At 52.4% G+C, this 20,811-nt stretch overlaps 1 protein-coding gene and 1 long non-coding RNA gene across 8 annotated transcripts; one reads left to right on the forward strand and one right to left on the reverse strand.

The window, feature by feature from the left end:
- Positions 1-382: 382 nt before the first annotated feature.
- On the reverse strand, positions 383-18,263 carry FHIP2B (FHF complex subunit HOOK interacting protein 2B). 7 transcript variants are annotated; one of them, XM_086703493.1, is made up of 17 exons: positions 18,104-18,263; positions 13,961-14,039; positions 10,875-11,047; positions 8,018-8,122; positions 7,800-7,922; positions 7,345-7,572; positions 7,045-7,241; positions 6,647-6,755; positions 6,352-6,428; positions 5,608-5,797; positions 4,982-5,127; positions 4,736-4,864; positions 4,471-4,561; positions 4,084-4,266; positions 3,603-3,743; positions 3,286-3,386; positions 383-3,062 (listed from the first exon to the last, which is right to left on the reverse strand). In XM_086703493.1, the coding sequence occupies exons 1-17, from the start codon at positions 18,146-18,148 to the stop codon at positions 2,924-2,926; spliced, it is 2,256 nt and encodes a 751-aa protein (XP_086559619.1). In that variant the 5' UTR covers positions 18,149-18,263; the 3' UTR covers positions 383-2,923. The 7 variants fall into 7 exon arrangements, with proteins under 7 accessions (XP_086559619.1, XP_086559622.1, XP_086559618.1 ...); XM_086703496.1 differs by having other exon boundaries at positions 3,324-3,386; positions 4,471-4,576; XM_086703492.1 differs by having other exon boundaries at positions 4,471-4,576.
- On the forward strand, positions 18,186-19,946 carry LOC147581576 (uncharacterized). The gene is made up of 2 exons (XR_015250047.1): positions 18,186-18,540; positions 18,823-19,946. It is a non-coding gene; the product is annotated as an uncharacterized LOC147581576 (long non-coding RNA).
- Positions 19,947-20,811: the final 865 nt, after the last annotated feature.

Genomic DNA, 20,811 nt, shown 5'->3' on the forward strand with positions numbered 1-20,811 from the left:
CCGCCCCCCACGTCTTCCCAGACAGCAGGCCCGTGTCCCCCACTTGTAGGACTGGGGCAGGCCGACTTCCTGCCACCCACTGTAGCGTCTGTGGCCCAGTGGGATTCTCTTTCTCTTGTCTGCCATGGTGCGAGGTGTCCACATCCCCTCCAAGGTTTGAGCTGTGAGAACACCAGAAACTCCAAGGGGGGCAAGGAGTTGTGAAAGCTGGCCCTGCCTCTCAGCAGTTTCATCTCTTTGGGCTTCCCTGTCCCCTCCCTGCATCACTCTGCCTACCTCTAGGCTCCTGCCTCTGCCATTCAACTCCAGACCAAGCCAGACCAAAACCTTTTATTCATTTCCCTTCAGTTCAGAAGAATCTTGATTTAAAAAAAAAAAAAAATTTTTTTTTTAAAAGAACTTTACTAAAATTTAAGGAAAAAACCCACAGGAAGTGAACAAAGAAAATATATCGTGTGCTACTCAATGGATGTAATACAGATTTCTGGTTCTGAGCAAGGAAACACTTGATGAGGCTTCCCTTCTGAGGTAACTCCATTCTGACACTGAAGACCCAGGATAACCTCCAAGGCCCCCTTCCCATCCCCTCCCCCTGCCATCTTTTCTAGCATTAGGCTGTGGTAGGAATCCTTTTGTCCCCTCTGAGGACAAACATCTCCCACATGATGGAACCAAACCCTTTCACTCTGGTTCACTTCTCTCAGGGTCTGAGGGACCCACCAGTCTATATCCATGTCGAAGGGCAAACTTTGCTCCCACTTTAGCCTATAGTAGTTTTCAACCCTGGGTGCCCATTAGAATCACCTGGAGAGCTTTAGTAACAATGCTGGGCCGCCCCCCAGAGACAGCTTTCACTGGTATTGTAAAAAGCAAATCAAGTGATTCTGACATGCACTGAGGTGAGAGCCACTCAGCAGCCCTCTCCAAGTTTCCAACTTGCTCTCTCCTGGAGTTCTCTCAGCTACCCCTCCTGAGCGCACCCCCACACGCATACATTTAGGGACCAAGTTTTTAAAATATGAAGTCCTCTAAAGCATTCATACAATTCCCAACATACAAACCTCAAAATGAGACTTGCATACAGATGCTTCAGATGGCCCATTCTTTCCCGGAGTCTCCAAGGCTAGCTGGCTCTCGGCTGTAGGTAAGCTGGGCAGAAATAGTGTGGCTTGGCCAAGAGAGAGCCTGGTTCCTGGCAGGCGCAGAGGAACATCAGATTTGCGCTGCCAGAGCCTGTCTCTATTTACCACCCGCCCCCCAGCACACTGCCCCCCTCCGCTCTAGTGCTGGAAAAGGAATTTGTCATTCTCAGGGAGGAAGATGGGCCTGAATGAGCAGTGGAGGCCTGCGCAGGAGGACACGAACAGTGGAGATCGGGGCAGCTGTGCCCACGCAACCAAACCATTGATTGCTGTGTTGTCTGGGGGGACGCAGTGCGAATGCTGAGGGGGATGGAGGAGGGGAGGATCTGTGACTCCCGGATGCTCAAATGTTTTCTGACTTGAAGAGTTCAGACCCAATTTGCCCCATGAGCTCTGCTCCCGTCCCACGCCAACACCCACGTGCGCACACACGCATGCACGCACATGTACGGTGTCCTTCAGAGCGGCAGTTAAGTCCTCCCCAGCTTGGAGGAATGCAGGAGAGGGAGAGGTCACTGAGTTCCTCCTCTTTCATGTCACCTCCTGGCAACCTGCGGCCGGCTTCTAGAAGCGGCATAGGCAGGAAAAGGAAGCGAAAGGGGCTCTGGCCTGCTCCTCCTTGCCCAGGAGCGAAGCCAGCCACTGCAGTCCTGCTGTGAGGTAATGCCTGGCGCCGCCTGTGTGTTCCTGCAGGTTGAGACAGATTCGGGCCGGGTGGGGTGGCAGCCCCAGCTGTGAAGGGCATGCAGGGAGAACAACACTACAACTGGCTGCCTGTGCCCCAGCACCTCCCCGCTAGGCCTTGGGGGCTTGGGGTCAGGTGGGCATCCTGGCCTCATCTCTCCCCTTGGCTCCCTTGCTCCCCTGGAAGAGTATTCCGTCAAGAACTCTGTGGGCTGGGTGAGATGTGGAGGGCCAGGCCTGGCCTCCCCGGGTCTCTGATCCCCTCTGCCCAGGTGTTGAGGACCTGCCGAGACGGGTTCAGAGGCGCCAGAGAGAAACCAGCTGGAGCCAGGGCCTGGCACCCAGCCCCCCACTTCCCAAGCCCTCTCCTGCCCTGGCTGCAGTTGCACCAAGGCTCTCATTAGCAGCTGCCCCCGCCTGGGCGCGGAGCATGCTTTGGGCATTTGCCATGAGGTGGTTGGGAATTTTGCAACAGCCTCCAAAAGGGCCGGGAAGGGAGAATGGGCTTCTCTGCCATCCACTGCCCTTTCACCACAGGTTAAGTCAAGAAGGCAGGAGAAAAAATGTCAAGTCTCAGCAGCATCTGTGGTACCTAGCAAGACAGAGACAGGGCTCCCACGCCCCCATCTCTCTGGCCTACAGTTCTGACCAGCCTGAGAGCCATCACTCACTCCCCCTGTGCCCCTGGAATTGAGCCACAGGTTTTGGCCCTGGCCACAAATCGTCCGTAGAGACAGGTGACACGCACGGAACACATGAGGGTTTGGGTCTGGGTGCTCAGCTGGCAATTACCCAGCTCTCCTGAGAAAGCCCCAAGGACACCATGCTGTCTGGGAGGCCATCTCTTTTGCTCCTTGGCCTCTGGTACCTTGGAGACCCACTCCCTGAACCCAGTCTGGTATGACCGACAGGCCACGGTCTTCTTGAGTTAACCTGGGAGTGGAAGCCCAGGCCTCCTCAGAGGCAGAGGCACCTGGGATGTAGAGGTGGAACCAAGCTCCCACCCTGGGAGGCGGGAGGTGGCAGCCATGCCAGGTGGGAGGCAGCTCTTGGGCAGAGGTGAGGACAGGAGTCCCCCATCTGGTCCTGCTCTTGGCTCAGACGTGCCCTTCCTGGGGCGGGGACAGGTGCAGGTGAGGACTGTGCGGGGGGAACTTGACAAAAGCGATGGCAGCCAGCTCCTTGCAGAATTCCTCAAGAACCACCACGCCCTGGAGGAGAGTCTGGTGGTCCAGCCTGAGGGAGACAGCATGGGGGTCATAGCTGGGAGGCAGCAGGAGCGTACCCAGGATGACAACCCAGTGTCCATGAGGTACATCCCAATGGCAGACACCTCTGAGGGAAGATGGGAGTTCGGCAACTCTTTGCCCCCTGGCCTGTGCTCCTCCCACTTCCCTTGATCACTCTGCCCTCCCACCCCAGGGTCCATCCTTGGGCACCGCTTCCCTCGGTTACTTACTGCTCCCCGGGGACCTGACCCATCAGCTGCTTGCGTACCAGGAGCAGTTTGCCTGGGAACTGAGGTACTCTCTGAATTCTCTGCATCAAGTCCCCGATCACCTAGAGCAGGAATGAGACAGGACTGAGGGGGGCAGTGGTGACACTCATGCAGGGTCCCCTGGCTCTGCAGTACCGTGGCAGGGGAGGGGCCGTGTGCCTGTGCCTTCCCCTGGCGCTGGCCAGGGTTCCCACTCCTGTAGCCCCCCCACCCCCGTCCCATTGCCCTCCCTTCCTGCACCACCAGCGACACACGCCCTTTGGCTCCGGCATCCTTACCCTGACAAGCACAGAGAACAGACTCCTGCACCCAGGGGCCAGGTTGATGTAGGGATCCAGGAGATACTCATGGATAAGGGGGTGGGGGAAGAGGGCAAGCCGGGACAGGACTGAGGTCACTTGCAGGTTCAGGCTGTATGGCTGTAGGGAACACAGTGGACAAGCTGAGGGTTGGCAGGGGGCGGTGAGCATTTTTGCACTCCCCCAGCCAGGCGCCTGGCCAGTGTGAACGTGTGCGGGGGTGGGAGTCTCACGTGATGTGTGTGTGTCATGGATTCCCTGGGGCTGAGGGCCAGAACATGTTAGGGCGTGTGGAGCAGAGGCAAGATGGGGCTTCCTGCCTGGAGAATGGAGAGGGGAGGGGTTGGGGGAAGGAGAGTGTGGAGCTGAAGAACCAAAGAGGGCTCGACCCCCAGGGCCAGGCCACTCTCCTGAAGGACTCCAGAGGCAAACTGCCTCGAGTTTTCCTGTGGGCCCTCACCTTGTAACCTTGTAGCCAGGGCCCAGTCCTGTTGACTACCTGTTCCAAAATCCGGGACATGCGGTCAAACAGCATTCGGAGGAAGTGACCCTCAAAGAAAGGCCGTTCAGGCTCATGGGGGTCCAGGGGTGTGGGACCGAGGGGCCAGCCCCAAGGGGAGACTCGGGAGCTGCACTCCTGGAACTGAAACAGAAGTGAGAGTTGAGGAGGTGAGCCCAGTGGTCAGGAGGCACCCACAGGCAGAGGAAGCCATGTGGGAAGGATACACTCGAGGTTCTTGGCCGGAGCAGGGAAGAGAGAGAGATCACAGAGGGAGAAGGTGGAATTTATCAATACCACGGCTTTGAGGGATGAGAAGTGGATGTTGGCAGAAGCTTCAACACTTACCAGTCCATAAGCATCGTGGACGTACGTGTCATATCCAGTCTCCTCTAGGAAAGCTGAGGTCTTGGCTTCCTCGGGAACCAGGCAGAGGAAACTGAGAGACAGGACCCTAGGTGTGGAGGGGCTCCGGCTGGGCTGCTCTGTCTTTCCCTTCCCCCTCTCCAGCCCTGAGGGAACACTCCCTCCTGGGCTGCCCCCCATCGGGGCTATGGCCAAAGATAGAACAAACAAACCTCAAGTGACTTAGATTTCCTGACCAGCTCCCTACCTGTTGACGATCTCGGTCACTGCTGTTTTGCCATCTGAGTTGGTGGCAGGGGCTGGGGGAGGCTTTGCAGAGGGTTGAAAGCTGGAGTTGAGGAAGCCGTCCGTGAAGTAGGGGTCTTCCTCCAGATCTCTGTGGCCAGGGCAGACGAGTGGTACCAAGGAATAAATGAATAAGTGTGGGGGTACTGAGGGCCGTAATGGGTCCTGGGCAGCCTGAGGCTTCCCAGAGGAACAAGGTTTCACTTACAGGGTGTCCTCGTAGCTCTCGGGCTCAGGTGAGCCTCGGGCCACATAATGGCGGCCCTCGAGGTTGCAGAGGACCAGGCTGCGGAGGACCTGCTCGTGTGGCTTCTGGAGCAGCTCCTCAAACAGCCGCAGCGTGGTGATGCTGATCTGGGTAAGAAAGGGTCAGCAGGCGTACCTAGGAATTGCTCACTCGGATAAGAAAGATCAGACAGCAGGGTTTGGGGGGAGTGGGTGGGTGCTGGTCTAGGAGCCAGGAGTCTGCCTGGTGCTGGTTCTGTTACTAATTTGATGTGTGCTATCGGGTAAGCCAACTGGCTTTTCTGTGTCTCAGTTTCCATGTTTGCAAAATGGAATATCGGCCTCACCTAGCTCAGAGTGGATGTAAGCCTCAAACAAGCCAAATGAATATGAAATACGTCTGGAAAATATCAAGTCACATGGCAAGTATGCGATCACAGAAAACTATGTGACAAAAGCAGTCTGGCCGCCATGACCATGTCACTGTTGGGGGCGCAGGTAGGAGTTCCAATGCCTCAAGGTAAGCTAACGACAGTGGGAAGAAGCATGCAGGAAATCCCTTGGGTTGATGGGAGGCAGTAGGATAAGCCCCCTCCTGCCCCACCTCACCTCATCAGAGAGGTGATCGCAGTGCCCGATGAGGTGAGCGCACAGAGTGCGGGGGCCATCTTCGGGGGCTGCGGGCTGCGGGTCTGCACCCAGGAGGAAAGCCACAGCCTCTCGCAGCAGCGCAGGGGAGCGGAGCTGGCGCAGCATGGCCGTGAGCAAGGCGGTGGAGGTCAGCACACTCTGCTCAGAACTACAGGGAGACAGGGGCACCTGGTGGCTTAGTCAGTTAGCGTCTGGACAACTGGACAACTGTCAGTGCAGAGCCTGCTTGGGATTCTCTCTCCCCCCCCCCCGTCCCTCTCCTGCTCGCTCGTACTCCCTCTCTTTCAAAAGAAATAAATAAATAAACTTGAAAAAAAAAAAACTACAGGGAAAGAGCACTGAGCCAGGCCTGGGGTCTGAAAGCCAGACAGGGGACGTAAGACCAAAGAGGCAGCTAGGAGAGAATGAATGTGGTGCTGACAGAACCCCTTCCTGGTTTCCTTACATCTTGGCTTATATTTCTCGCTCCCTAGCCCTCCTGAGGTCCTAGAGTCCAGGAGCGGGAGGACTTTGTCAGCCCATGTGGCTCTGAGCCACGTGTGTCAGGGGGCCAAACCTGGCAAACATTAACCATGGAGCCCACAGACCCATGTGACTCTGGCCAAGGAGGTCCCTGGCCTTAGGGACAGGAAAAGGTTTGGTGGGGAGGGGCAGCTGGATCCAGACCATGGCCATGCCCAAGGGGACTGGACATAAACTTACACATGCAGGAGGTGGGGCTGCAGAATCTCCATGAATAATTTCTCAGCTACAGCCTTTGCCAAGGCGTCTGCAACCACCTGGGTGCCAAAGAGCATGTATTAAACACATTTTACCCCACGAGTGCTTTCCACTGAGAAATAACTGTGTCCTTGCACAGTGTCTAACATAACAGGCAGACCTGGGGCCCTAGTTCCTGAGAGACCTACTTGTTCCTCAAGGTGGATGCAGTGAAGAGAGTGGGGTGAACCGCGGGGCACCCCCACAGAGAGCCCTGTTGATGTCCACCCCTGCTCACCACGTGTGCCTCTGTGATGAGATGGTCGCAGTAATCAAACCAGCCCAAAAAGGCAGCCAAGGCCTCCTTGCCAGGGAAGGAAGCCTCATCAGACGGGGCACTGGGCAACCTGAAGGGGGAAGCAAGAAAGGAGCTGGGAGGCCTGCCTCAGGTACCTTCTGGAATCTGGGCCCCTTCTCCCTGCAACCACTGTTGCTGGGAGATCAGGTACAGAAGCAAAAGTGGTGTTTTCCTCAAGGGAAAGCTGGGATGGGCTGGGTTGGGCTATACCCTCAGGAAGAGGGTGGCCAGCAGGGGTCCCCATCCCTCCTGGGAAATCAGAGGAGTGGCTACCAGAGGACAGGGAGGGCTGCTAGCCACTGAAGATGTAGCCCTGCTTTCCCTGGCCAAGTGCCTACCTCCAGCTGATGCCCTCTAAAGCGGCAATGTCTGCGGGGTCCAGGAAGGTGGGCATGGACTGGTACAGCTGGCAGAGGTGTTCGACGATGGCAGGGCAGCAAGGGCTGCTGTGCACCAGGTAGGTGGCAGCTGCTTGTGAAGCCACACTTACCAGGAGCAGCAGGTTCTCCTGGGCCTTCAGAGCCACCCGACCTTTCTAGGGGTAGGGGTACAACTTCAGGGACATACATCTGAGCCCCCAGATCCCCTCCCAGCAGTTCACCCTCCCCACCCCTGCCCACTCTGTGTGCAGCTAGCACCTTGCTCTTGCACAACCCGATCAGAGAGGTGATCAGGTTGCTTTCCCCAACTCCTCCATCTGGCTCCTCCGTCTCAGCAGGCAGCTGGGCGGTCAAGGCCTGGGCCTTACAGGGACTCAGGTCAGGAGACTTGCTGTGGGGGTGGTCCTTGTCTTGGATGCTGGCTGCCTCTCTAGGCAGGGTGATGGGTTCTTTGGATGACTTCTTCCTACTGACAATCTTTTTACCCTGCAAAGAAGGTTGCATGAGGCCAGCTCATGGTACAGACCATTCCCCATGATGCCCCCTTGGGAATACAGGCTGCACACTGGCTGGCAGGGCCTCGGCGTGGAGCTAGAGAGGAAGCCGCCTAGGTGCCTGAGTACCTGCTCCATCCTCTACTTCCTCAGAAGGGCCACAGGGGTCTGCCCTGGGGTCTGGGCCCGCCCGCTTCTGTTCCCCACAGAGGTGCTCACTTCCAGGATGTAGGTGAGCAGGGCTGGATCCTGTTGGATCTTGGAGCAGAGAACGGTGGTGAACTGCACCTCCTCCTTTTCTGTTTGGGATCCAGGAACTGTCCCACCAAGTCGGAGAAGCTTCTAGAAGGGAGGCAAGATAGAAACAGAAGGGAATGGGGTAGCAGGGAGGAGAAGGGCTTGACCCTCAGACACCCCTTAGTTTCTTGGTCCCTCACCTGCACAGGCCTGTGGACGTTGAGGTAATGCAGGAGGGGGTGCTGCACCTGGGCCAGAACCTTGCTGAAGAACTGGAACACCTGCTGTCGCATGCCTGGGGGGTACTGGGGGTCAAGGAACAGAGTGCCCATCAGCAGATGAAGCCATGACCATCACCTGGAGTGCTCCTCCCCCATGGGCCATAGCACAATCCTCCCTTCTGTCACTGCTCAGAGGGCGCCTTTTCTGCAAGCCTCCTTCCTTCACTTCCTGGAGATACTACAGGTTTGCTTCCAGAGCACTACAATCAAGTGAGTACTGCAATAGGTGAATATCACGATAAAGCAAGTCAAATTAATTTTTTGGTTTCCTGGTGAACATAAAAGCTGTGTCTACACTATACTATAGTCTATCAAGTGTGAAATTGTCTTATATCTAAAAAGCAATGTACATGATCTTAACTTAAAAATACTTTATTGCTAAAAAATGCTAACCATAATCCACACTTCCAGCGAGTCATAATCTTTTTGCCGGTGGAGGGTCTTGTCCCTATGTCGGTGGCTGCCGACTGATCAGGGCGGTGGTTGCTGAAGGTCGGGGTGGCTGCGGCAATTCCTGAAAATAATACAATGAAATTTGCCGTGTTGATCGAGTCTTCCGATTTCCCTGCAGCCCGCGATGCTGTTTCATAGCACTTTACTCACAACAAAACTTCTTTCAAAATTGGAGTCAAGCCTCTCAAACCCTGCCGCTGCTCTATCGATTGAGTTTATGTCATGTTCTGACCCCTCTGTTGTCATTTCAAGCATCTTCACAGCATCTCCACCAGGAGTAGCTCCCACCTCAAGAAACCATAGTCTTTGCTCATCCAGAAGGAGTAACTCCTCATCCGTTCAAGTCTGCTCACGAGACGGTGGCAATTCAGTGCTATATCCAGGCTCCTCTTCCAGTCCCGGCTCTCTCACCGTTCCCCCCGACACACACTCACAGACACCTCCGCCACCACAGTCCAGAAGCCCTCACGGTCCTCCATGGGGGCTGCGATCGAATTCTTCCAAACTTCTGTTCATGTTGCTATTTTGACCTCTTCCCGTGAGTCACGAATGATCTTAATGGCACCTAGAATGGTGACTCCTTCCCAGAAGGTTTCAATTTACTTTGCCCAGATCCATCAGAGGAATCCCTGTCTGCGGCAGCCATAGCCTTACAACATGCATTTCTTAAATAATAAGACTTGAAAGTTGAAATGACTCCTTGACCCATGGGCTGCAGAATGGATGCTGTGTGAGCAAGCACAAAGACCACGTTCACCTCGTCGTCCATCTCCATCAGCGCTCATGGGTGACCCGTGCACTGTCAGCGAGCAGTGGACTTAAAACACTCAGTGAGCAGAAGTGTAGTCATTCAGGCTTTGTTGTTCCATGTACAGAGCACAGGCAGAGTGGATGGATTTAGCATCATCCTTATGGGCCCTCGGCCTTCCAGAATAGTAAATGAGCACTGGCTTCACTTGAAGTCACCAGCTGCCTGTCCTTTGAAGCTTTGAAGCCAGGCATTGACTTTGCTTCTGTAGCTGTGAAAGTTCTAGGTGGCATCTTCTTCCAACAGAGGCTGCTTCACTACGTTGTAAACCTGTTGTTCAGTGTCGCCGTCCTCATGAATTATCTGAGCCGGATCTTCTGGAGAACCTGCGGCAGCTTCCACATCAGCTCCTGCTGCTTCGCCTTGCACCTTGATGTCACGGAGACAGCTTCTGTCCTCAGACCTCATCAACCAACCTCTGCCAGCCTCAGACTTTTCTCCTGCAGCTTCCTCACCTTCTCAGCCTTCACAGAATTGAAGAGAGTCAGGGCGTGCTGGATTAGGCTTTGGATTAACAGAATGTTGTGGCTGCTTTGATCTTCTATGCAGACCACCCACATTTTCTCAGTAACAGCAACAGGGCTGCTTCGCTTTCTTATCATTCGTGTGTTCACCGGAAAGCACTTTTAATTTCCTTCAAGAACTTTTCCTTCCCATTCACAACCTGGCTAACTGCTCGGTGCGAGAGGCCCAGCTTTTGGTCTATCTCAGCTTTCAACGTGCCTTCTTCACTAAGCTTAATCATTTCTAACTTTTGATTTAGAAACATGCAACTCTTACTTTCACTTGAATACGCAGAGGCCATTATAGGGTTATTAATTGGCCGAATTTCAACATTGTTGTGTTTCAGGGAATAGGGAGCCCCAAGGGAAGGGAGAGAGATGGGGAGTGGCTGGTAGGTGGAGCAGTCTTACATGGGCACTGTCTGTGGTGCCCCCAATTATAATACCAACATCAAAGATCACTGATCCCAGATCGCCATAACAGATATAATAACGAAGTTTCAAATATTATAAGAATTACCAAAATGTGACACAGAGACACGAAATGAACAAATGCTGTTGGAAAAATGGCGCCAATAGACTTTCTCAACGCAGCACTGCCATAATCCTTCAACTTGTAAAACATGCAGTAGTTGTGAAGCACAGTCAAGTGCAGTGCAATAAAACGAAGTCCGCCTGTATGAAACTGGCCTCCCCTGCACTGCCAATTCCCCGTCCCGCTTTATTTTTCTCCATGACTTTGTCATTGTTGAATATACTGCATGCAGGCTCCTCTTATTATCCACCACTCTCTGACTAGAATTTTTGTCTGTTTTAATCACTGCTGTGTCCCCAGCACCTAGGACCCTGCCTGGCACATGGCTGGTTCTTAGTACATCTTCACTGAATGAATGCTGACAGTAATGGGAGCATTTCCTCAACCTAGGTGACGGGAGGACAGGTGGAAGAGCCTAGAACACAGGGGCTCCAGTTTGGGTGGAAGGTTCCAGGGGCACCCCAGGGTCCTGCCCACCTCAGCCTTGCCCAGCGTGCACAGTGTCTCCAGGATTTTGTGCTGCAGCAGGTATTCCAGACAGGGCCCTGCCTCGCCAGCTGCTGTCTGCTGCCTCTCCTCGTAGACCAGGATGTCCAACATCTGCCTCAGCCGCCAGGGAATATCTGTTTTCTTGGCGGGGGTGTTTTCATCTAATAGAGATTCAGGAAACAAAGGTGGGGGGGGGAAGAGGGGCACTCTGTGTTGAGGGGGTCAAGCCCACAGTCCCCCAGAAACACTGGGGGGGGGCGGAGGGTAAACCTGGAGTAAGGCCAGGTTAACAGTTTGCTTCAAAGACCAAAGGAAATGGAAGTTAGCACTTGGTGCCTCTATATTTAACAAGACAAAAGATCTTTTAGGGACACCTGGGTGGCTCAGTTGCTTAAGGGTCTGACTTTGGTTTTGGCTCAGGTCATGATCTCACAGTTCATAGGTTCAAGCCCCACGTCGGGCTCTGCGCTGACAGTGTGGAGCCTGCTTGGGATCCTCTCTCTGCCCCTCCCCTGCTCACTTGCTCATTCTCTCTCTCTCTCTCAAAATAAATAAAATAAACATTAAAAAAATTACAAAAAAGTGGCATCATTTTTTCTCCAAACTCTGGGACATACAGAAGGGTACACTACCCAGGCTGCAGGCCAGCTCTGGGCCAAAGTGACAAGCCATGGGCTTAGGGGTCTCTGTCACATAATGTAGAAGCTGTCTTCTAGCAGCTTCCTGAGAGGTAACCTCCTGTCCTCTTTACACTCACAGGAGACAGTACTCCATTTTTTACAAGGCAGAAAAAAGTCCATGCACAACCACAGGTTCGGAGGCAAAGCAGTTTCACTGTGCGAAGGTCTTGGTGGAGAAGCTGGGGCTTTTGTAGTCAGAGTCTCAGACGGAGTGTTCTTGTAAAACTAGTTTTGATGCTTTGGGACTGGCCTTGGAGCACCCCCTAGCTTTTCTCAAAAGCATTGGCTTTTGAGTAACTTGGCTCACCTCCCCCACATCTGCACCTCTGGTCTAGGTACTGTTCAGGAAATGAATGGATGGGGTCAGATGAAACCTCAGGTGGACCTGAGTCAGTTCTGGATCTTTTCCCACTGTCCTGATAGATTGGGGCTCTCTGTCAAGAGATGTTCAGTCTAAAAGGTACAGACTTGAGGCACCTGGTGGCTCAGTCAGTTGAGCGTCCGACTTCAGCTCAGGTCACGATCTCGCGGTCCGTGAGTTCGAGCCCCGCGTCAGGCTCTGGGCTGATGGCTCAGAGCCTGGAGCCTGCTTCCATTCTGTGTCTCCCCGTCTCTCTGCCCCTCCCCCGTTCATGCTCTGTCTCTCTCTGTCTCAAAAATAAATAAAACGTTAAAAAAAAAAATAAAAAAAAAATAAATAAAAGGTACAGACTTCCAGTTAAAAAATAAGTAAGTCCTGGGAATGTTAAGTACAGCATGGTGACTATAGTTAATGTACTGTAAATTTGAAAACTGCTAAGAGTAGATCTTAAAAGTTCTCATCACAAGAAAAAAAAATTGGTAACTATACAGGGTGATGGATATTAACTAGACTTATTGTGATGATAATTTCACAACATATCCATACATTGAATCAGTATGTTGTATATCTGAGTTATATGATATGTTACATCAATTATATCTCAATAAAAAAGGGTCTTCAGTTTAATTTTTTTAATATCTAATGACATTTCTGATTCCTTTTAAAAATATTTATTTATTTTGGGGGAGAGCGTAAGCAGGGGAGGGGCAGAGACGGGGACAGAGGATCTGATGCTGGCTCTGTGCTGACAGGCTGACAGCAGCAAGCCTGATGTGGGGCTTGAACCCACAAACTGCAAGATCACGACCTGAGCCGAAGTCAGATGTGCAAATGACTGAGCCACACAGATGCTCCTCTGATTCTTTTTTTTTTTCATGTTTATTTTTTTGAGAGAGAGAGCAGGGGAGGGGCAGAGAGAAAGAGAGGGAGAGAGAGCAAGAGAGAGAGTGAGAGTGAGTGGGGGGGGGGAGGGGGAGGAAGAGAGAATCCCAAGCAGGCTCTGCGCTGTCAGCACAGAGCCCAATGTGGGGCTCAATCTCAGGAACCATGAGATCATGACATGATCCGAAATCACGAGTCAGACACTCAACCGACTAAGCCACCCAGGTGCCCCCAAAGATCTTCAGTTTAAAGCAATTGTTCTCAACTGGGGGCAATTTTGCCCCCAGGAACATTTGGCAATTTTTGGAGACATTTATGGTTATCACAATGGGTAGGAGGTGCTACTGGTGTCCAGTGGGTAGAGGCCAGAGCTGCTGCTAAACACGCACCCCCAAAAGCTCGCCCCCCACAACAAAGAATGATTAAGTCCAATGTCAACAGTACCAAGATTCAGAAACGTGATTTAAAAGGACCTTTAGGGGTCCCTCAGAGTGTCCAAAGACTGCTTTTTAATTTCTTGGGCTGGCTCAGGCTGGAAATAAAGTCTTTAGGAAAGATGTAGACTGGAATCAAACCCTAGTCTGAACCAGGAGGTAGAAAGCCAGGGATGCAGGACAGGGTTACCTGGCCACCAGTGTGTATCTGCCAATACCAACATATTGACTACAGAGCAGCCAATCAGATTCCGCCCCTCAGAAAGCCATCCTGATGGGCCCAGATTACCTGAGGCTCTGGCTCTCAGCTAGGGGAGAAGGACACAGGCACGTTACATGCCTGGACTTCAGTTCTCCTCCTACCCTAGATTTCTATAAGGGAAATGCCCTCTAAGTCAGCTCAGGGAAAAGAGGAACAGGTACCTGGGGACTACAGGCCTGGACGTCTGCAGAGCTGGAAGCTAGGGGCAAGTGGGGCTCAACCTCTGCCTTGCAGTGTCAGGCCAGTGAGATGCCCAACTTCCTAGTCCCCACTCCTACTTCACTCGGCTCCTCTCCCAAAAGGTCAGGGTGGGGCCAGCCCCCAGTCTGAACTCCTCGGCAGCAGTTGTCACCTTATCCAGGACACCTGCATCTCTGCCTTGCGTGGTGACCCTGCCTACACCTTCCTCCCCACTCCCTGCAGGAGTCCCCCGTCCAAGGGGAAGCAGGCCCCACCTGTGCTTTCAATGTAGTAGTGCGTGATGCCCTTCCAGTGCTCCACGAAGGCCTCCAGCAGGTCAATGCTGGGCTCCCGCTGTGGAGAGAGCAGAGACACACAGCCTAAGTAGCCACCACGGGTGATCACGGGCTCCGCTGCCACCATCACCCATCAGAACAGATGTTCCACCATTTACCAAGTGTTGGGTCAGTGCTAGGCCCTGGAGGAAGCACTGTGATCCAGGTTCTCAAAGGGAACAATAACACATTTTCCCCAGGACAATCTCTTGGCACCTCTCCTGGACCCCCTCTGTCCTGGAAATGCTGTACTCCTGCTACATGTCATGATTCCACAGTCCCTGTCCTGGAAGAGCTAAGAATGTTGGTGGGGGAAACAGACACAGAAACAGATCCTCTCAAGACAGTTACACTACAATAGAAAGACATAGAGGAAAACAGTGAAGCGTCCCCAAAATAACAAAATAAAAATGATACACGTGGAAAACATGGCAGAGACAAAGCTTTTAGGTCCCTCTCAATCTGAGAGTCTGCAAAAATCTGTGTTTAAGGCCACTGAAAGGCTTCGTTCAACCAGATGGGTAATGTTAGCATAATATTAATAAAGCGCCTTACTTACAACATGCTTGCATCTTTTATTCAAGGCTGAGAACTGCTGGAGGAGTTAGGGGTGCACGGCCTGAAGCCCCAGGGAATTCTATTCCCATTGTGAGCAAGCCCCAAACCTCTCCCTTTTCCAGAAGTGATCTCTCCATCTCTACACTGAGAGTAGCTTTGAACTGATAACTACTTTCTCTGAAAACTCCAAAAAAGAGCATTTGTTCCCTTTTCTTGCGGAGTAAATGACTACAGGAGAAAAATGCACAAATAATCCCTTACCACAGATGCTCATTTCTACCTCTCCATCTCTGCTCAGGCCACTCCTTTACCCCGGAAGCCCTGCATCCCCCTACGCTTGCCTAGATCCTAACAGTCACCAGTGAGGTCTGGCTAAGGGCCACCAGCTCCAGAAAGGCCTTGCCAGAGTTCTTGGACACATCTTTCTCTAACCTCACACTTTACTACATCATAGAACTGACAGTCTACTCCTTATTTATTCAGTATCTTTTGAGTGCCCACTGTGTACAAGACGCTATGCTAGACACTATAAGCAATATAAGGATGTTGAAGACCCAGTGCCAGGGAGAAGAGAATATAAAACCACCCTGAATAACTCAGCTACAGGAAGTTGCATGAGGACACAGGAGAGATGGAACATGATCTCTGGGAAAAGAGCACTAGAACAGAGAAGGCTTTACTGAGGTTACCCTTGAACTAAAACTTGAAGAACAGGGTCCGAGTTCAACAGTTCGAGATGAAGGAAAGACATTTCCTGCAGAAGGAACTCTGCACAGAGTGTCTGGGACAAGGATGGGTTGATGAGTGTATGTGTCCCTGTACATCAAGCCACCAAGTCAGGATTGTTTTTTGCAGGCAGTGGGGGGCAGTCAACGACATCTTCTGAGCAGTGTTCCAGGCAGGGTCATCTGGCAGTTTTGTGTAGGCGATGAAGGCAGGAAGAATGGTTGGAAGGCCATTATGACAGGAGAAAGAAGCAGTAACACTGAATCAGAGGCCCTGAAACACTCCCAGACAACCTTGTCTTCTTTCAAAGTTAGCTGTGGGGGGCATGACTCTTACTGGAGTGGCACCTCCAGTAAGTCATTCCAAACACACTTTCCACATGAATTGACTGCATCTTACCACGTCCTGTGTGATACTATTATTGCTGGATTAGTGCTCACCTCTTCTACCAGACTGTGAGCTCCCTGAGGGCTCGGGTTCTGTGTTTTCTACCTCTGCCTGCTCCTAAAGGGCTCTGCACATAGTGACTACTCATTCATATGTACTAAATAGCTCAGCAAACTCCTTAACACCTCCTTTCCATAGTTTCTTGTCTCTTGGAAAGCCCCCTGCTCCTTGACCAGCACTATAATTATCTCACTTTTCTGTGATGGGCTCTCATCTAGTCTCAAAATTCATTGATAGTCTCCTAAAACCTTGAGCTGGACTTACATTAGAAAAGAACAATTGGGTAAGAGGAGAACCCAGAGAACACAGACTGTTAGCAAACTGTAACGGACTGTCACAAAACAGACTGTTGGAAGAAAGCAAGGGAATCTACTATTAGTTATCATAACTCCAAAGGAACTATACCACATGATGATCTTTACTATCTTCGTTAATGATAACAAAGATGTTTTTTATTTTTATTTTTTTTTTAATTTTTTTTTCAACGTTTTTTATTTATTTTTGGGACAGAGAGAGACAGAGCATGAACGGGGGAGGGGCAGAGAGAGAGGGAGACACAGAATCGGAAACAGGCTCCAGGCTCCGAGCCATCAGCCCAGAGCCTGACGCGGGGCTCGAACTCATGGACCGCGAGATCGTGACCTGGCTGAAGTCGGACGCTTAACCGACTGCGCCACCCAGGCGCCCCAAAGATGTTTTTTAAAAGAACCATAAGGATTGCCATTCTGTTTTGTCAGAAGAGGGCAGGAAGGAGCACTCTCCCTCCTTATAACAAGGAGTCAAGCAACTTGCTGGGGTCCTAACCTGGTGACCCAGCCAGGGGAAGGGCTATGCCCTGATCTGGGGGGTAGAGAGCAAAAGAGGGGCTCCTATCTCTCCTGACAGCTATACTGGGTCAGCCAAACTTCTCCAGAATTGTCTATATATTGTATACTCAGGAGCAGAAGATCACTTGCCTAAAAATATCTCCCTTGACCACCAGTACCCCCTCCAGCCACTGATGCAGAAATTCCCTCATTGGAAGCATTAGAAATTCACTTCTCAAAACTAAGGCTCTCTCTGGCCCACCTACCCACGCTGCCCATGGAGCTTTCCCTGACAGGTATGAAGTAGTTTGTCACATCACTTTCTAAGATGATGTGTCTTGATAGGAGACAAGGAGGAGCGGAAGAAGAGATCATTTTAGAACCCCTCCCAAGGGGGGCTGCCCTGGAAGCACCTGGACATCAGGAAGGGCAGGGCTGGGGACAGGAGGAGAGGCAGGAGGAGAAGCTTTTCACTTTCTTCACAAATCTCATTAAGGCTGAGCCTGTTCCCATGTACAATAAGCTCTGTTTCGGGGGGGTGCGTTGAGGAAAAAGGAGGTGAAACACAAGTCTGTTTCTCCAGAGCAACTCTGATACAATATACTAAACCGATCAATTAGAGGAGGACTTCTACTTTGAGACAAAAGAACTGTTAACTCTACAGACAGATTCTTGGCAGGGTTGCTTTAAACAGAAGGCCTCTGGCCTACCCTATCCACACTGCACTTTTATCTCACTGAATGAAGTGAACCCGCCTGTGACCAGCCTTCAACTCCCAACAGAAAATGGCAAAAACACAAACTCTTCCTCACATGGCTGCCCCAAGGCCCCACCAGGCTGGCCTCTCCTGACTCAAGGTCAACCTGGCTCCGCTGGTGTGGTGCGGCTAGTGTGGTGGGAGATAACATTCTGTATACAGCCCCTGGGCCCTGCTGTTTCCTGGGCCAGGCACCCACCCACCTCTGGGTTGTGTATACACGGTCAGGGCTTGGGCCATCTGGGGCGGGACTTCTCAAGTGGAGGCTGAGAGACACGCGCCTGACTAAGGTCCTGGGGTTGTCTGGAGGCTCAGAAGGAGGGCAAGGGACGTCTATTTTTCAAGCCCAGGTGACCAGGAAGGGAGGAGCGTGGGCCGAGGAGGAGGGCGAACAGCCTGGGGAGGGGACTTTGGGGAAGAAACTCTTGGGTGACAAGGGAGCCCTCTGGCACAGAAGAGTTGGGGAACTGGGAGCGAACTGGGAACGGGGAGCAGGAAAAAGAGACAGGAAGCCATTTGGGGAGAAGGGTTAGGGGCTGGGGCGATACGGAGAGGGGCTGGAAGTCGGTGCGATCGGGAAAGAAGCCACGCGAAGCAGGAGTGCTGTTCGGGGGGTGGGGGGGCGACGGGGGAGAGAGGAGGCCGGGGAAAGGGCGCCGCGGCCTGGGTGGGGGTCCCTTCCCCGAGGCGGGCCCGCTTCCTCCGCCCGCCCGCCCGCCGGATCCTCCCCCGGTCCCGCGCCCGCCCTTCCGGCCTAGGCCCCGCGCGCCCCGGCCTCCCCCGCCTCACCGCCCCCACGGCCTCCTGCAGCAGCGCTCCGAGCCGGCTCAGCATGTTGGCGGCCCGGCCCGGCTCGGCTCGGCTCCCGGGCGGCGGCGGGCGGCGGCGGCGGCAGCGGCAGCGGCGGCGGAGCTCACAGGCGGAGCGCGGCCCGGGAGGCGCGGCGAGGAGGCGGGGCCCTGCCTGGCCCGCCCCGCCTCGGCCCGCCGGGGCAACCGCTGCCCACCGCCCCAGCCCCGGCCCGGCCTGGCCCGGCCCGGCCCGGCGCCGACGTATTTCGCCCGTGGAGAGCCAGGGGGGACGCTGAAGCCCGGCGTCGCAGCGGAGGGGCGCCTTCAAGTGCTGCCAGGGCTCCCTGGGGAGCCAGATGGCAGCGAGAAGGGCGAGTGGGACCGGGAGGTTTCTTCCTCCCGAGGAAGACAGGCTTGAGAACGTCTGTGGATCCTGTAAGTCTCTAGATGCCCCTACCCCCGCCCTCTGCCCAACACAGTAGCCACTGGCCGCATGAGGCTGTGGAGCCCTGAAACAAACGCGCTAGGCCTGATTGAGATGTGCCGAAGGTCAAGTACACCTCGGATTCTGAAGACTTAGTACACAAAGAAAATGTAAAATAGCTCTCTGATGATGTTTGATGTTGATTACCTGTTGAAATCGTAATATATTAGATATATTGGGTTAAACGGACTAGATTATTAAAATTAATTTCCCTTGTTGCTTGTTCCTTTAAGTGTATACACCACTGGTGCAGAGGTTCTGCAGAGGAAGCGACAACTGGCCCGGTTGCCCTTCTAGCAGCACCAAGGAAAGAAACAGAAGATGGGTCTCCCATGTTGAGGCGCCCCCTACCAGGGAAAGGTGAGCCCAAGAATTACACAGGCAGAACCCTCAACAAGAGCAGGGTTTCCTGGAACGTCTGGAGCAGCAACTCTTGACAGTTTAAAGCCCATTTTCCCTACCACCTCCACCTCCAACCCTCAGAAATGGAAGGATCTTTCTGAGAAGAGGGCTGATATCTGTTCAAAATGTATTTCTGCTGACCACTGACATCTGATGAGAGGGTGAGGGGTAGCCTCTATCACAAAGCTGTAGGACCTAGAGCTGGGGGGAGGGGGTCTTGGGGCTTCACCGCACTAGCCCTGCCTTTTGGGCTCCATTTACCAGTCAGGCTGAGGCCCAGGAGACAACGACCTGTCCAGAGATGGCTGTGTACCCTGGAGTGGAGCCTGGAGTCCAGGCTAAGTCACGAGGGGGGGGGGGGGGGGGGGGGCAGGGTTCTGCCCAGCCCATCCAGAGCTGGCATTTGGATCTCAGTTCTCTGACAACTGCTTGGGAAAAAGAGACCTTTTAAAATAGTCCATCTGCAAATGGGCCCCTGTGAGGAGCCCTATGGGAAAGAAGAGGAAGCTTTCAGGCCAGAATGTGTAAGAACAAAGGGAAGAAACAAGCCTGTTGTGTACAGAGAGGCCACCTGGAGAGGTGGAGACCTGAGTCCAGTCCTGCACTGTGTTTTTCTGGGCCAGCTTCCTCATAGGTAAGGGAAGCAGCTGAATGGATTAAATCAGCTTTCCCCAAGAAACTCTGGGATATAGTGAAAGTGCATCAGGAATTCATAACCTTTCATTTGGCTTCACTTTAAAAATTTTGTCTTAGAACTTCTAATAAATGTTAGCGGAAACATGTGTTATATGCCAAAAGTGTTGGAGCCCACTGATGTACAGTTGACCCTTGAATAACATGGGTTTGAACCGTACAGGTCTGCTTATACATGCATTTTTTTAGATACAGTGCAACACTCTATCTGTAATTTCTCATCCTTAAGATTTTTTCTTTTTAAAAAAATTTTAAAAGGTTTTTTATGTGTTTTTGTTTTTTGTTTTAATGTTTATTATTTTTGAGAGAGAGAGAGCACACGTGGGGGAAAGGAAGAGAGAGAGAGGGAGACACAGTATCCAAAGCAGGCTCCAGGCTCTGAGCTGTCAGCACAGAACCCAATGTGGGGCTCCAACTCAGGAACCGTGAGATCATGACCTAAGCCGAAGTCGGACACTTAACTGACTGAACCACCCAGGTGCCCTTATTTTTTTGGTGTGTGTGTGTGTGTGTGTGTGTGTGTGTGTGTGTGTGTGTGTATGTGTTTGTAATCTCTGCACCCAATGTGGGGCTAAAACTCACAATCCCAAGATCAAGAGTTGCATGCTCTTTTGACCAAGACAGCCAAGTACTCCTCTCCCTTGTGATTTTCTTAATATTTTCTTTTCTCTAGCTTACTTTACTCTAAGGATACAGTATATAGTGCATATAACATACAAAACATGTGTTCATTAACTGTTTTATGTTAGTAAGCCTTCTGGTCAACAGGCTATTAGCAGTTAGATTTGGGGGCAGTAAGAAGTTGTATGTGGATCTTCGACTGCACGGAGGAGTCAGCACCCCTAACCTGCATGCTGTTCAAGGGTCAACTGTAGTTAAAGTCTGACAGATTAGCTCACTGGGGAGAAGACCTTTGAATAAAGCCTTTCCTCCTGTCAGTTTAAATGAGGGTGGAAGGCTATTGGAGGGTGAATAGTTTTAAATGTGCAAGTCACTTAAGCCCTGATTCAAGAAGAGGGGGCATGGACACTGCCACTCGATGGGAGGAATGAGAATGGATTTGTGTGCATTTTTAAACCACCACAATTTTGTAACTACTTATCTGTATGAATCAGGATTTTCCTGAT

The sequence above is a fragment of the Puma concolor genome, chromosome B1, assembly GCF_028749965.1.
Source record: "Puma concolor isolate L17-30 chromosome B1, mPumCon1.1.hap2, whole genome shotgun sequence".
Classification (NCBI taxonomy): Eukaryota; Metazoa; Chordata; class Mammalia; order Carnivora; family Felidae; genus Puma; species Puma concolor.